Source organism: Pseudonaja textilis, chromosome 2, assembly GCF_049901715.1.
Source record: "Pseudonaja textilis isolate UNSWEBS1 chromosome 2, rPseTex1.2, whole genome shotgun sequence".
Lineage (NCBI taxonomy): Eukaryota > Metazoa > Chordata > Lepidosauria > Squamata > Elapidae > Pseudonaja > Pseudonaja textilis.
The window spans coordinates 148,755,806-148,771,829 of NC_141991.1; the positions used below are offsets into that span (position 1 = coordinate 148,755,806).

Here is a 16,024-nt window from a genome sequence, read left to right on the forward strand (position 1 = left end):
AGAGGATCACAGGAAGTATCATTGCTTGCATTAGACTGATCTTTGTAGACTTAGACACTTCATGCCATCTGACTATCCTTTTTAAGGCTGCTCTACCCGTTGCTAGTATGCTCTGTGTGGGGGTGGGGTGGGGGGGAGGGGCTTGTTTCTTTACTGTTGATGGTTGATCCTAAAAGGCAGAGGTTATCCACCACTTGGATATCTTCATTGCCAACTCTACAAAAGAAAAGAAAAAGACATTTGCTGCTGGTTTTGGAGTTGCATCTCAAGCAAAAAGTGTAAAATTAAAACCAGTTCCTAGACATGCACTAATAGGCATGCAAAATGGTGTTCTGTTGTCTTTAATGACTTCCAATTGTGCTTCTTCACGGAAGGGCTGCTCTGCCAGATCATCAGTGATCAGGGCTGAGCTCAGAAATAAAATATTTCAAATGCTAATCTGATCCCAACTATATTTCCCCTGCTTGTCATATTCATCTCTGAAACTTAGCTGAGCTTTGCTAAGGCTCTAAATGGCTGAAATCCCATCAAAAAGTATAAACTTCTCTTTTTTCCCCCTTTGCAGAAACCCAAGGACACTTTGGACCACAACTGGTGTAGCCGTTCTTATAATTCCTCCAGCATGTTGGGCTCCGATTTACGTCGGGGACGGAGACGCCTCTCCTCCAACTTGCAGGTTCCTCCATGGAAACCCGTAGACAGAGCACGCTCACCAGAGCCAGACAACGTCCAGAGGCCAACCACTCTGCCACTCCGCATCCCTCCCCGAATTTCTATCACCCATGCTGACCCAGACAGGTAAGACAAGACAAAGGGAAGAAAGGCAATGAAGCCGGGGCAATATGGCAACAGGAAAGTGAACCTACCAATAGTGTGCCACCTGGAAGACAGAGAAAAGTGTTAGCTTTGCAAATAGAAGAAGCAATGGGAGAAACTGTGTAAGGGGAGAACCTGTGTACAATGAACCAAGAAGCTGATTCCCCCCATCCCCTTGCATTGTGTCATATTCATGACCACATTCCGGTGTTCATGTGATCCTCCGTGTCTGCAAATGGCTGTGAGAAGGGCATGTAGATAAGCAATTCAAAGGCATGTCATGGCAGAAACGTTGACCTACGGCTTGATTGTGGTAATAAGGATCCAAAATGTTCTGGCTAACAGTCCACTGCACATCAGTAGATTTTATCTAACTACAGCTAAGGTAGGACCTGGGATGTAAGACTGCCTTGATTTTCAAGTAGTGGCTCCTGCTTACAAAGGAGAAATCCTCTGACTTGCTTCCTCCTTTTGAACTAAACTATCCATCACAGAGAGAAAGATGGGGGGGGACATTCTGTGAAGAGTATTGAGGAGTTTGGAGAAAGAGCCAGAGAAGTTGTGGAGTTGAAGGAGAAATACTTTGTTCCTGGGAGAAATACAAGGCACTAGGACACTATCACCCGTGTCTTGGGGATGAGATTGGGGAGGGATGTTTTAAATGCATTGTGCATACGTTAGGATTTACACTTGCTATGTTTCCCTACCTGAAAATGATAGAAAATGGTGTTTTCAGTTGTCAGCAGTTGTGGCCAGAGGAGGTATGAGGAAAAAAGAACAGAGAATACAAGCTGCCACTCGTGCTGTTGTGTCTTCCTCTGTGAGGCTGGAGTGGCTGTCATGGCTGCAAGAGTTCCTCCTTGTGCTGTTATGCCACTTTCCCTACAAGGTAATAAAGGTAATAGACCCTGTGATGCTCCTTAGCCAAAATCAGGTTCAAAATCATTTCCATTGTCAGGAACTGTTATTCTCTCCTCTCCATGAGTATTGCACGTGGCAGGTTTTTTTTTTTTTAATTCAGAAAAATATTTGCATTTTGTAACTATTTTCCCTGACTATTATTCAGTATCCACTGAAGTGTAGACTTGAATCTTGCATCAACCTAAATCTTTGAACAGGAAGAGATTGCCTGTGAGAAACTAACTGCAGAGCATCCTACCTTTTCCAGCTGGGCTATTTCTTGCCATCATTATAAATATAGATAGATTTCATGTTGCAGAAACATTTTTATAATAACTGCCATCTGCTAATAAAATTCAAATGAATAAAATAATATGTCTGAGGTTTTAATGTCTAGATAGGTATAGATTCCTAGTATTCTCAATCTGGCAAGGCATTAGTTTAGTTTAGCATAAACCTTCAGCTTCCAACTCTTTTATAAGTATCTAAAGGCAATAATATACAGTTTTTAATATATTTTCAGGTGTTCAAGAAGAAAGGGTCTATGAATGTTTTATAGTTGTGAAAGAGAGATTTCTGTCCCATCCTTCCAGATATATGCATCATTCCTGACTGCTTTCAGGTTTAAAACCCATGCAATTTTTTTTTAAAATAATTAAATTATAGTGCTGAACACACACAAACTCTCATTAAAAATCTCTCATTATTTTAGAGAACATACAGGGTGATATAGCAGGAGGCAGTCCCTGAGATATCTTGAATCTCAGCCTTTTCAGTGTGAAGATCAACAGTAATTCTTGAATTGTGCTTAGAAACAAGAAATCCACGACTGGGGTAATATGAACATTATATTATTAGTAATTATTAAATGTCTCAATTATAAGCCGTGAATGTTGCAGGTGAACTGTTGTTCTAAAAGGACTCTTCTTTCCTGCTCCTTTGGAGGATGCTGATCTGATTTAAAAATGTCCCAGGGATTCTTTGAATGAATATTAGAAAGGACATATAGGCTTCCCTGGAACACAGATCTGCTACCTGTTCACTGCAGTGTTGAACAGTGGTGAGCATGGTGGTTACTGGGTGGTTGCTGGCAAGGATTTTGGACCAAGGCCAAAAGGCAGGCAGAGCTCCTCTTCTTTGGCGCCGATTGCCTCTTTTAGTAGAAGAACCTTCTACTACATTCACTTTCTGGTCTATGTAACTTCCTAAAGTTTTGCCCATATCATATAAGGCTGCTGAGCCCTGTAATAACGCAGGGGTGAATCTTCGCTTCTGTGATCCACGTATCACTTCCCAACAGTCAATAGTGATAACATCCCTTTGCAGGTACAGTGGAAGCATGCCTCCTGTGCTTAATTTTGTGGGTGCAGTTTGATGTGTTTACTGGCATTATTGTAGGTACCTGCCCATTAGGATTCACTTCCAACTTCCATGGTGCAATGATGCTCTCTAATTGGCCAGCTCAATACCCTACATATTTGAAGGAGGGGACATTAATGACTTCTGCAGTCATAATAATTCTGTGGCAGATGCAAGAGAGGGAGATGACAGAGTTCCCTTGAGCATCCTTGCTGCAAACCGTAAGTATGCAGTCTGTACAGGTTAGGAACTGTTTGGTTTGTGCTGATTATAGATGCAATATCACTGACATCTTGGAAAACAAAATGAGATTGATTGCAACAAGATGGTTATCTTGCAGTGGGTTGGCAAATAGAAATCTCCCAGTTTCAATTCAAGATGGGAAGGGGTTAAGTTGAATATCAGATCTCCAAATGTGAAGCAGAGAACTCAAGCTCTTAATGTACATTTTCTACCAATCAGAGAAATGTTGTTTTCATTATCCCATGGTGGAAAGAAATCGGAGCCAAAAATATTTACATTTGCATAGCTCAGTGATCATTCTGACATTGATATTTTAAACTGTTGTTACATACAACAAGTGGATTTTAATTTTTAAAGACCGAAAGAGATACGTTGTGTAACTATTCCCATTGCATGACATATTTAGTCTCAATTTTTTTGTTTCCTGTTTAATTACTAATTCATTCTCATTCTCCGTCTCCCACTTGTTTAGGCATTTAAGGATATACTCTTGCTTCTCTTTAAAATCCAACATGTAATGCATATTAGGACTATATCTATGTTTTAGTACTTCAGAGTCTCTTGCATGTAAAAGAGATATTGGTGGAGTTACCAAGAGGGGGAAAAACTTAACTGGTTTGAGCTTTGTTATTTTTTCAGCCAGTTGCTAGGGAAAGTAGACAGATTGTGTGGTTTTCTTAGCATTTTAATGATTGTTCTCTTCCATTTTCGAAGGTATGGGATGGAGAGGCTTTAGGTCTGGGGCTCTAGTCAGGATGGGAACTTCTCATTTTAGGAACAGGTTGGTATCAGCTCTTTATTCCAGAAGAGCAGACAAAGGGGCTACTCTATCGGATTCTTTGTGCAATTCATACTACTCAATCTCAATCTCATTAGAGCTCCAAGTAATTTTGTGATGACCCTGGGTGAGATAAAAAACAAGCACAGTCACAGAAAACAGATGAAGCCCCTTTTATTCCTTCACTTTGCTTCCAAGCTCTGAATATTCTTGACAGAAGACAAAAAACTCCCACACAAACAGTTACAAGAAGAAGGAAAAAAGTAACACAAACCAGGCAAGATAAGGGCAGGAGGATGTCCACAGATAACACACACTGGGAAGGATACCAAACTCAGAGAAGACCCATAAACTAGAGATATTTCCACGCTTTGTTTCCAGCAGTCACCAGTACGCAGGTCCATCCTCTTATCCAATTGTCACAGCTGCAGCCCATAAAGAGGATCAAGGCCCTCTCCTCCCAAGTAGACCATGTCTCTCCCTTATCCTCTCCTCCCTGCATGCTCTAGGATGGATAGGGGATGGGCCTGGGTCCTCCTCTGACTGCCCAGCCGGCCTCTGCCCTTCCCCAGCCTCCTCCACAACCTCCGGAGCCACACTTCCACTCCCTGTCAGCTGTTCCTCCTCTCCCTCAGAGTCAGTCTTCACCAGGGGCATGACAAATTTATTGAGAAGGAACTTAGCTAGAGAGAAGGAGAGCCCCACGTTCTTGGACATGAGGATAGTCTAAGTCAGAATTTTTTCTGGGTAATCCATCAGTGGCTCTTATAGGCAGACATTTAGACCAATTAAAGGTGAGCTAGATTAAGTATCTAAAGGTTTGAGCCTGTGTGCATTCATCTTTGATTGTGGCATGATGATGCAGCTGTACATTTACTCCAGACATGCTTCTGTTTTTATCTCTTCTTCTTCTTATCGTTATACATGTATCAGAGCCTTATGGTTAATCCAGGGGGATTTGTGATGAAATTGGGCTCTGAAGTCTCCATCTGGATAAAGTGGCTTATTCAGATCAGAGATATAAATTTCCTTCTCGTGGAAATCCTCTTTAAAAACCACCTTCATCTCCTTAACCAACCTCTCCTCTTTTTCAACCCGCCTGCAAGAGGGGCTACCATAATCCCGCTGATGTTTTCCCAGTACTGCAGATAATCTCCCCCTTTGCCACCTTCCTGGCAACTTGGAACAGAGGCCAGAAGACTTACAGGAAGGTCACAAGCCGTTCATAGAACTTCACATTATTTCTAAGTTACAGAGCGTCTTTTGACTTCTCAAATGTACATTGACTTCTGTGAATTGCAATTGCAATGCAGCAACAAAAGCTACATTTTCTGAAGCACATTTCTGTATATCTGTTGATTATTTCTGTGTTATAATGGAAAATAGTGTGAAACACTGGACTTTCAACTATATACATATAATGTGTATTAGTAATGACACTTGGCATGTATATCACACTGCAAAACAATCAGACAATGTATAAATTCAGGTATTTGTTAAACATTTGAAACATTCACTCCCATTTTCACATCTACGTTTATATAGTGGTAGTGTTAAGGAAAAATAACATGTTCCATAGAGAAGTGCATTGCAATAATAGTGCTTGTCACCTACAGCATTCAGTACAAACCATTTAGGAATATTTATTGGGAGTGATCCTGAGTTATGAATGAGGAAGTTCCTATTTTAAACTTGCTCTTTCTATTAATTCACCAGGTGACCTAAGTCCAGTCAGCATTCTCTCATCTCATCTGCAATACACAGATAAAAATAATCTGTTACAGGATTATTGTGCAATTATTGTGGCAATTATTGTTTCTTGAAGTTTATGAATTTCCTCATTCATCTTGAAAAGGTAACTAATATAGAAAACCTTTCTGGGTTGCCCCTCTGTGTTGAACCTATTGTTGTCAAGACTTAGCCTTACTTACAGGTGCTGACCAGGCTGACTGTCCAAACCCCTTGGTTTATTGGAATATCCTATTTCTAAACGTAAGTAGGGGGCCCTTGTCTTAGATAGATTAAATATCCATCAGTGGAGTATGCATATATTCATCTTTGATTGTGACATACTAATCAGGGGTCAACCTATTTTCCAAAGCACCAGAAAGCAAGGCAGGAAACAATGACGGAGACTAATCAAGGATAGAAGCAACCTAGAACTAATGAGAAATTTCCTAATGGTGCGAACAATCAATCAGTAGAATGTCTTGCCTTTAGAGATTGTGGATGCCCCATCGCTGGAAGCTTTCCAAAAGAGACTGGACAGCCACTCATCCGAAATAGTACTATAGGGTCTCCTACTCAAGCAAGGGGTTGGACTAGAAGACCTCCAAGGTCCCTTTCAACTCTGTTATTCTACATTCTAATTCAGGCATTTATACATGAATGACTATGGCTCTTCCTCATTTGGGACTTCACACTGATTGGTTGAGTCTCAGATAGAGATCTTCATTGGTCTTTTAGCCAAGAACTGAACTGAGAATGTGCCAAACATTGGTAACTTTGGAAAGGAATTAGACCCCCAAAGCATGTGCAGGATATGTGTTCCTTATGAAAGATGTATTCCTTACGAAAGAAGCATTTCCACACCTTGTGGAAGGTACTCTATGAGTCTAACCAACTCTGCCATTGTCTTGTTAAGTATCAAAACTCCATATGGCAGGAAGGTCTGTTTGCAGCTTCATTCACAATCTGCACATCTCTCTTGCATTGCAGATGTTCTCACCCATGTCACGTCTCAGTACACAGACGTGGATACTGCAGTTGAAATAGCTCAGTTGGAACTATTTCTGGCTTTGACCTCTCCAGTGTTGACAACAAAAAAGATAGCATTCCGGTATAATCAGTAACAGTTCCGGCAGGATTTGTGCCTCTTGATCCAATACTATTCTTTAACCATGATGAGGCATGAGGCATCACGGATAAGATGGTGATTAGAAATAGTGGGGTGCATTTGAATTCCAGGTGTAATGCAACAGAGCTTAGGCCTTAATTCCGTGCAATTAAAGTAGATAGTGGCTGCTATCTTTAGTTCTCCCTAGTGTGCTAGAGGAGGGATATTAACTAAAAGCTTATTTTTAGCAGGTTCTTGGATTTTTGAAAAACCATATAAATAGTTTTGTTTAGGGGGAGTTGTCCCCAGGAGCCCTATTAAGTGAGGCAGCCTTATGTGCCCTAAGGAGATTGGTATTCATCTGCAGTCCAAATGTTAGACTAATCCAATAGCGGTGCAGGCACTAGAGAAATAGAGCCTGGCTATCACTTTTTGCATCAGTATAATTTCCCATATATACAATATAACTGTTCAAAAATTACAATGAATTGAGTCAATGTGATATAGTCCCATGGAACCAGGCACAGTATAGCACTGCAGCATAAAATTGCTAACTTATATTCACTGCCTACGGTCATTTTTAAGGTCATGGACCTTTGCGTATCTGATATACAAGCATAATCACACACACAAGCACATATGCATGTGTGCATATGTGTGTGTGTACACACCACATACATACTTATATAGACTAGAAGACTTCTTGGGAGAAATAGAAGAGATCTTGGTTGCTTTGTTTGTTTTTTAAGAATTAAAATGGTTTTTCTGGAAATAAAATGAGAAACCGATTGTAAGAGATTGGTGTTATATTGTTAGTTGTTGTAGAGTTTTCTATCATGCCTTTAAATGCAAGGGCTCTCCCCCCCATACAATACACAGGAGACTTAACTACATTTCTGTTTAAAATCATTTTTATTTTACAGCATCTTCAAGATCAATATGCTAGAGCCAATTATCTATAATTAAAAAATGGAAGGTGTAAGTTCTTTTGGCTTAGCAAACACAAATAATGGGTATTTCTTAGAAGTATATACAATCATTTTATGTGATAGAGAAAAAAATGAGATGATGCTTTCTCTTCTCTTTCATAATACTTGGGGTCATGAGATGAACCTGATGTGACAGGAAATTAAATACAATATACAATGGACATGGCTGCCAGAACAATATATTCAGAACCACCATAGTTCATTGTATAAGCTATAGTAACCTTGTTTGGATAAAATGTTAAATGATAAGAGATAGGTTCCAACTTCTTACTTACCCAAAAACAAAATCAATTTGTGTTGGGATTAGTGTGCTGTTTGAATGAAGACTTTAGCCAAGATAAAGAACATTAACCATAATCTATAGTCATAGCATCTTCTAGTAATCTACTCTAGCTATGGATGTATCACAGTTTTGTGTGAATCTAGATGAATGGCTGGTCTAGGATTAGGTGCCTATCAATCCTCTCAGAAAATGATACTGCATATAAGAATACAGTAGTTAAAATGTGTCCTTTGCTCCTGGACTTTGTGCACTTAGACATTCTTCTAAAACCTCAAAGATTGATTCATTATGTGTCGTCAAGTCATTGTCAACTGCTAGAGACCATATAGACATATATTCTCCATGACAATCTGTCCCTAACCTGTTTTCTCAGGACACCCAAGACTGCCTTCATTGCCACGGTTACTGCGTCCATCCACCTTGCTGCCACTCAGTCTCTTCTCTTTTCTTCTGCCTTTCTCAGCATTAGAGCTGAAAAGGTGGGTGGGGAATTCAAAAGAGCTGAGGGAGAATTAATATCCCGTACCTTACCCCAGCATGCAGGTGTCCTGATCCCAACCAGATACTGTACATGCTTCTACTTTTTGTTTAAACACCAAAACAAGCGTTAGCTAGTAATTCACCATAACAATGACTGAAATGTTGCCAACCACTGCTAGCAGTGATTTATCACATCAGGTGACTGTTAGTAAGACGTTATTCTAATCTATTGAATGTGGCTTGTGTTTTTAGTCTAACCTGGCATACAGGATGATTTTGAGGTTAAAATTAAGCATTGCCTGCATGCCTTGGAGGAAGAGATAAAAATATTAATAACTTTAATAGATGTCATGAGAATGCCAGTGCAGTTTCTTTCCAATTTCCTGAGCTTTGTCTTTCTCTCACTCCCCTACGTCTCTCTTGTCACAAAACTTGCTCTACTTAAACTTCTGCTAATAAAGGTCCTTGGTAAAGAATGCTCCTCCCCTCCCTTTCCTGTTGTTGAGAGAGTGGGGCTGCCTTGAAATTGTAATGGTGATGGATTAAATAAAGCTATGAGATGAGATCTGTGACATCACTTTTTCTCACTTGCTTTTCTGGTTGTTACTCATTACTGAATACAAAACAAACGCATTTTCCTGAGTAGCAATAGGAACTAATCCTGCCTTGCTTTGGGGGTTATTGGGTCCTCCTTTTTTAAATAATAATGTTATTGAATATTACAATTAAAAAGTTAAGAACTAATGCAAATTAAAATAAAAAATAAAAAGGAAAATTAGAAAGTGGAAAAAAGGAGGAAAAAAATAAAAATAAGAATATATTAAGAAAATATATAGAGAAAATAGCTTTTTCCTTTGTCCCAAGTATAAACAATTTTAGTAACATTATCTTTTTAAAAAAATATAATAAATGATCTCTTCTTCCCACATCTATAAACAAAATTTTAAATCCTCATCATTTAGTCCTGGTCAGGAAAAGTCCATTAAAAGTCACCCCAAGGCGAGATGGCAAGCAAGCAAATTAAATAAATAAATACATTTAATAAATCAATTAAGTTTTAGCTTATGTGTTATAACTTTGGTCAAATAAATCACCTTTATATTCTTTTCCTTTCATTTTCAACAATCTTGATCTTTAACCCCTGAAATAATGTCCTACAACTTGATTTCTTCTCATTTTTCCTTGTCCCATCTCACAAAATTCTTCCAAACTTTAACAGATCCCCTTTTTAAATCCAATATAAGAAAGTTATATTGAAAAACTTCAAAATTATTTTTTGAAAAACTTCAAAATCCCTACATACGTACATATGTACAGTACGTACATACTGTAGATACATATATTATTCAAAACATTTTCCATGGGAAGGTTTTTTATAATTAGCTTCAAAATCTTCAAAATCAAAAAAATTCAAATCCATTTGGACCTATTCGTAACTTTCCAAAATCAATATTCTTAATCACCCCATGCTATTTATTCTTCCTAAAAAATTTTTTTTCAACTTGTACTAGGATTGAGGGAAATTCATCTGGTTTAGTAAAGCTGCCATTCTAATATCTGAAAAGCATTTTACAAGCAATTTCAAAAATGGGAGTAAGAAAGGAAGTATGCGAATCCTGTTTCCATAATGGTGCAAACTGCAGTTTAGACAAAGATGGCAATCCTTAATCTCCCAGAGCTCTAAAACTGCTGGAGACTGCATGTAGTCGTCATATAGTTGTCTTGTGTGGAGCAAATCTCTGGAGTTCTTATGGGTGATCCCAAGTCCTTTCCTTGTTTGGTGAGGAATCCTGAAGAGCTGGTCCATTTGCTGTTTCTTTATTCCAATTGTCAGCTTCTTTCTCAGCATTTGCCATTTCTTTATTTTCTTTATTAAATTTATTTGCTGACCACCTCAGTGTCATGTTATTTCTTCCCCAGAAAGTTGATGCTCTTAGGTCTTCCTGTGTGAAAAACTGGAGAACATTCTGAAAGGAGCTATAACAATTGGTACAGGCTGTCTGAGAAATAGATGTATAAGTAGTACTCCTTTAGCATGTCCCTTTATGAGAGTTATTTGTTAAACAAGGATTACTTTCAGACTGCCTTCCTATAGGAGTTTAGGGAGAGATCTTCAAGTGTTGAAAATAAGCATGAGGACATGCTTATTTTCACAATCCAATTCATTCACAATCCAAAAGGGAAGTAGTTCTTTGCACCACACATCTAAGTTATAGAACATTAAATGAAATGTGCAGCTGCCAATTGAGGTGACGGGCATCATTTTAGATGTTCCAAAGGACTATAGAGCACTGTGCTGTTTGAGGAATTCTAGAATTGAAGACATCTTAAAGTTGGCAAGTTTCAAAAACACTGAACTTGATAAGTTAGCGGATGATCTGGTTGTCACTATCTACTAGTTTCAATGTTTATTATCTCCTGAGGATCAGGTGCTGGGAACCAAGGAGTTGTCAAAATTGGGCAACAGCCAGTCCTGACCAACAATTTATCATTAGCTCTTTAAAAGGAGAAATAGTAAAGTAGTTACCAACCAGGTAACATCTTTTTTAAAAAGTGAAATTGTTTCCCCAAAGCTAAAAAAAATGATAGTGAGTTGCAATAATGGTCATAAGACAGAGGTTCTCAAACATTTGTGGCACTAACATTTCAAGCAGGATTGACCTTTTCCATCATTCTGATACCAAAAACTCAGGAATCTGCCCCAAATAATACAATTTAACTAAAGAGAAATGGAAACCTTTGAGAAACGTAGTGCTTTTTGAATGGAAGAATGACAGGGGAAACAAATCTTCCATATAAAGAACTTTCTTTGAGCTGGATGACACTTCTGGATTACAAAAAGGTTAGAAAATGTGGTCCTTTATGCAGAGAAATGATGAAATGGGAAGAAATAGCTTGATATCCCTCTTGAGTATTGATAATAAAAATAGAAGTGCTTAGAGAGAGAGAGAGATTTTTTCTTTATAGAGTTTCTTTCCCCCTCTTTTAACATTGCTGTTGTTATAATTAAAACAGTTTTAAAGACAGATTAAGGGAATTAGGTACAATTCTATACTTAACTGAGTACCTGTATAGGTAAGGGTCCGTCTGCTTGGAACTGAAATGACATTTTGTACTCAGAATCCTACTGAACTGGCTAGTAATATGCAGAGATAATATTAGAGAGAAAGCTAAATTCTTCACGAATGAAGGCAAATTAAATTCTTCATTTAAGTGCTTCAGTCCCAGTATTTTAAAACTATTTTGAGCTGAAATATAAACTCACGTTTTAACTCACCCTGCCTGCATAGGCTGGCTCTCCAAGAAAGCCTCTTCAGGGCTCTGCTTTTTTTGTACGTGCAAACCTGATTCCTGTCATTTGTCCTCTTGAGCTTTCCTCCTAGCTACGCCTGAATATGCCAGCTTCTCCAGGAAAAAAGAAAGGTCTTGGCTTAGTTGTATGTATGTATGTATGTATGTATGTATGTATGTATGTGAGAATTTAACAAGCAGTTCTCATGACCTGGCTAGATAACGCCGCAGTGGGGCAGTGCTGTTGCCCCTTCTCTCTGTATTGGGGAGTTTCCTGAATATACCTAGTTGGCCACTATGTGTTCCAAACCAGGAAGAAGTCAACATAGCAGTCCAAAGATGCCAGATATTGATGTGGGGCTGATGGCAAGAATGATCTGTTCCAGCCATTGCATGATAGCAGAGGCAAAAAAGCAAATGCCCCCCTCTCTTCCTCCTTCCTCCATACTTGGGATTTTGGCTCCCATCAGACCACATGGTTACTACCAGGGGTTTGTAAGATGATAAATCCAGAATATCGGGAGGGTATCCGGTTGTCTTTTTTCAAAGAGGCTCAATTTCTGGCAGACTATAGATTGATAATTCAGGTGCAGTACAATTCCGGGTACTTTTCTTGGCCAAAGAGAGACTGTACACTTTTGCATTTAAGTTGCAGGCTCATTAAGCAAAATTAGCATTATGTTAAGTGCCACTGTAGAAATGAGGCCCAAGGTGCTGTTCAAAAAATAGAGGCAAGCAGCAAAATGTTAAAAAATCCTGGAGCACCAGGGAACTACCAGAGGACTAGAAAAGAGCTGATGTGGTTCCCATCTTCAAAAAAGGGGGAAAAAAACAGACCCAGGAAACTATAGACCAATCAGACTAACATCAGTACCTGGGAAGATACTGGAAAAGATAATAAAAAACCAGATCTGCCAACATCTAAAAACAAGTAAAGTAATAACTAGCAGTCAGCACGGGTTTGTTAAAAACAGATCATGCCAAACCAATCTTATTTCATTCTTCAACACAGTGACTAAATTAGTAGACCAACAAAATACTGTGGACATAATATATTTAGATTTCAGCAAGGCATTCGACAAAGTAGATCACAACCTACTTCTTAGTAAGCTAGAAAAAAGTGGAATAGATAGCACCACCACTAGATGGACTCGCAATTGGCTGGCAAACCGCACTCAACAAGTAGTCCTTAATGGGTCTAAGTCTACATGGAGGGAAGTAAGCAGTGGGGTGCCATAAGGTTCTGTCTTAGGCCCACTACTCTTCGATATCTTCATTAACGACTTAGATGAGGGAACAGAAGAGGAACTTAGCAAATTTGCAGATGATACTAAGCTGGCAGGAATAGCTAACACCCAAGAAGATAGGCTCAAGATCCAGATGGATCTTGACAGACTAGAACACTGGGCCATATCTAACAAAATGAAATTCAATGTAGAGAAAAGTAAAGTCCTACACTTAGGCAAGAAAAGCCAAAAGTACACATATAGACTGGGTGAAACCAGGCTCAATAGGAGTAACTGTGAAAGGGATCTTGGAGTCTTAGTGGACAACCAGCTAAATATGAGCCAGCAGTATGCAGCAGCCGCCCAAAAAGTTAATGCAATCCTAAATTGTATTAACAGAGGGATACATTCAAGATTAAGGGAAGTACAAATACCACTCTATAAAGCCTTAGTAAGACCACACTTAGAGTACTGCATCCAGTTTTGTTCACCACATTATAAAAAAGATGTTGAGACTCTAGAAATGATAGCGGTCTTCCAATATTTGAGGGGCTACCACAGAGAAGAAGGGGTCAAGCTATTTTCTAAAGCACCTGAAGGCCAGACAAGGAATAATGGATGGAAACGGAACAAGGAGAGATTTAACCTGGAAATAAGGAGAAACTTTCTGACAGTGAGGACAATCAACCAATGGAACAGCTTTGCCCTTGGAAGTTGTGGGAGCGCCATCACTTGAGACTTTCAAGAAGAGATTGGACTGCCATTTGTCAGAAATGGTGTAGGGTCTCCTGCTTAGGCGGGGGGGTTGGACTAGATGACCTACAAGGTCCCTTCCAACTCTGATTATCTGTTAAATCTGTTAAAATGTGATGTATATAAATCACATTTGAGGTGCTTACATCTTGTCAGCACTTGTTCCAAATAATAAATTGGATTAAAAGGATGGTGGATAATAACCAGGATTTTCAGAAATTTCCTTGTATTTAATTTCAAAGCTTTGCTATCTCGTTTTACTGATGCAATTCTCCCAGAGGCAATGCACACTTAGTGTAGTCCAAAAGTTAATTTAATCATGGCTTGTAAAGTGTCAAGTTGTAAAGGGAAACACAACTCTCATTGTGTTGAAGAAGAAATGGATTCTACCAGCTATTGTGTCTATCTTTTGATTGACAATTTGTATTTGGATGCTGAAAAAAAAAAGGAATTAATTTGTTGCATTTATCCTCTGTTGTACCAAAATACATCTTTGATCAGTATAATTGTAGATAACATTCTGGAATTAGAGCCTCATAAATTTACTGTAGCACAGGAAAATAATCTGGGTGCAACTTAACTATTTACCTAAAAATAATAATAATTAAAAAATTCCTTCCTTCCTTCCTTCCTTCCTTCCTAAGACCTGGTTGTGCCAGCAAGCCTGGGAATTCTGGGGCACAGATGAGTTTATGAGATGGCTCCATTAACATCCTTTTCTTGTTTCCTTGTTGTTTTGAATAGTTTAAATATTTTTATAATTAACAATACCAGTGGGTTGTGAGTTGGTTGTTAGGGGTTGTTGTGCTCCATCACTGGAGATTTTTAAAAAGAGAATGAACAGCTGTTTGTCTGAAGAGGTATAGGATCTTCTGCTTGGACAGAAAGTTGGACTAGAAGTCCTGAAAGCTCCCTTCCAATTTTGTTAAAATTCTGGTTTTATATATTCATTTATAGGTTTGTCATATGCCACCCAGAGTTACTCTAGGTGGGATGGGCAGATCAAATAAGCATGTTGAGTCTACTGGAGTCTTTTAAAGTAAAAAACATAATATCCAGAATTCACTGATACAATCTTGGGCAGCTCTAGGTTCTCTGAATGCCAACTGTGCGTTGCTTAGGGAGGCAGTGTGTGTTCTGTGCTTGGCTATGAACACAAATCATGCAGTGAGAAAAATGAGCGGCAATTGTCTTTTTGCAATGTGACTCTCAATTTTTGTGGCTATATGTATCTGAAGTAACTAGTTTCCAGATTCAACAAGCAGGCACAAGCGTTAACCCCTTTCAAAGATGAGAAAGGAAGCCAGGGAAACTCTTGCCCCCTTCAGAAGTTTGCCCAAGGAACAGTGATTTATAATGGGTTTGTGACTGTTTGGATAATTGCACAAATGTGACAAGTCTCCTTGAACATGACAAATAGCTTTGTGCTGAACTTCAGCTGCAAAGCTCTTAGAAATGTTGGGCCGGCAATTGAAATACTGGCTCTGTATGTTTTCCCCCCTTTCTCTGGTGAACTTAAGTGGAAACCAGGAGCATCTGATCAAGATAAATCACTTCTTTAAACCTGCAACAACTCTGAGAACTGTGGTATTTACTCCAGAAGGGCTGAGACAAATGGCCAGGAGAGTGTTGTAGTCTTACTGGCTTGCCTGTAAGATTTTTTTTTTAAATCATAGTTTAGCATAGCACAATGTGTCGTCCCAATCTGTTTGACAAAATATGTTTTTAGGTAAGCCAGGTTTTTATACAACATGTAGACCCAGCCTTTGTGCATTCAGGATTAAAAGTAAAAGTAATCATCCTACTCTGCCCTTTCAGATCTTGTGAGTGATGGAGAATAAGCACCCCCTGGATTGTGAAGACCTGATTAACATACCGGGAACCTGCACTCTCTCTGGGCCAATAAAGGAGCAGGTCCTCCTGCCTGCTGATAACTAAATTGTCATGCCTACCTGCCAGATTCAGAAAGTTTCTCTGGATAATGCAAGTCTCAGATCTGGAATCAGCATGGTTGATCAGGCCCCGGCCTGGATTTGACCCATATTTGGCACTATGGGTCACTCCATGTAA

The 16,024-nt window shown here is 39.0% G+C and overlaps 1 protein-coding gene across 1 annotated transcript in view; it reads left to right on the forward strand.

Annotated features, from left to right (window-relative positions):
• Positions 1–16,024, forward strand: part of PDE4A (phosphodiesterase 4A) — a 511,809-nt gene that overhangs the window by 149,033 nt on the left and 346,752 nt on the right. The window contains exon 3 of the mRNA XM_087925849.1: positions 566–798. Within this exon, the coding sequence (XP_087781975.1) occupies positions 566–798 (233 nt within the window). The remainder of the gene's footprint in view (positions 1–565; positions 799–16,024) is intronic.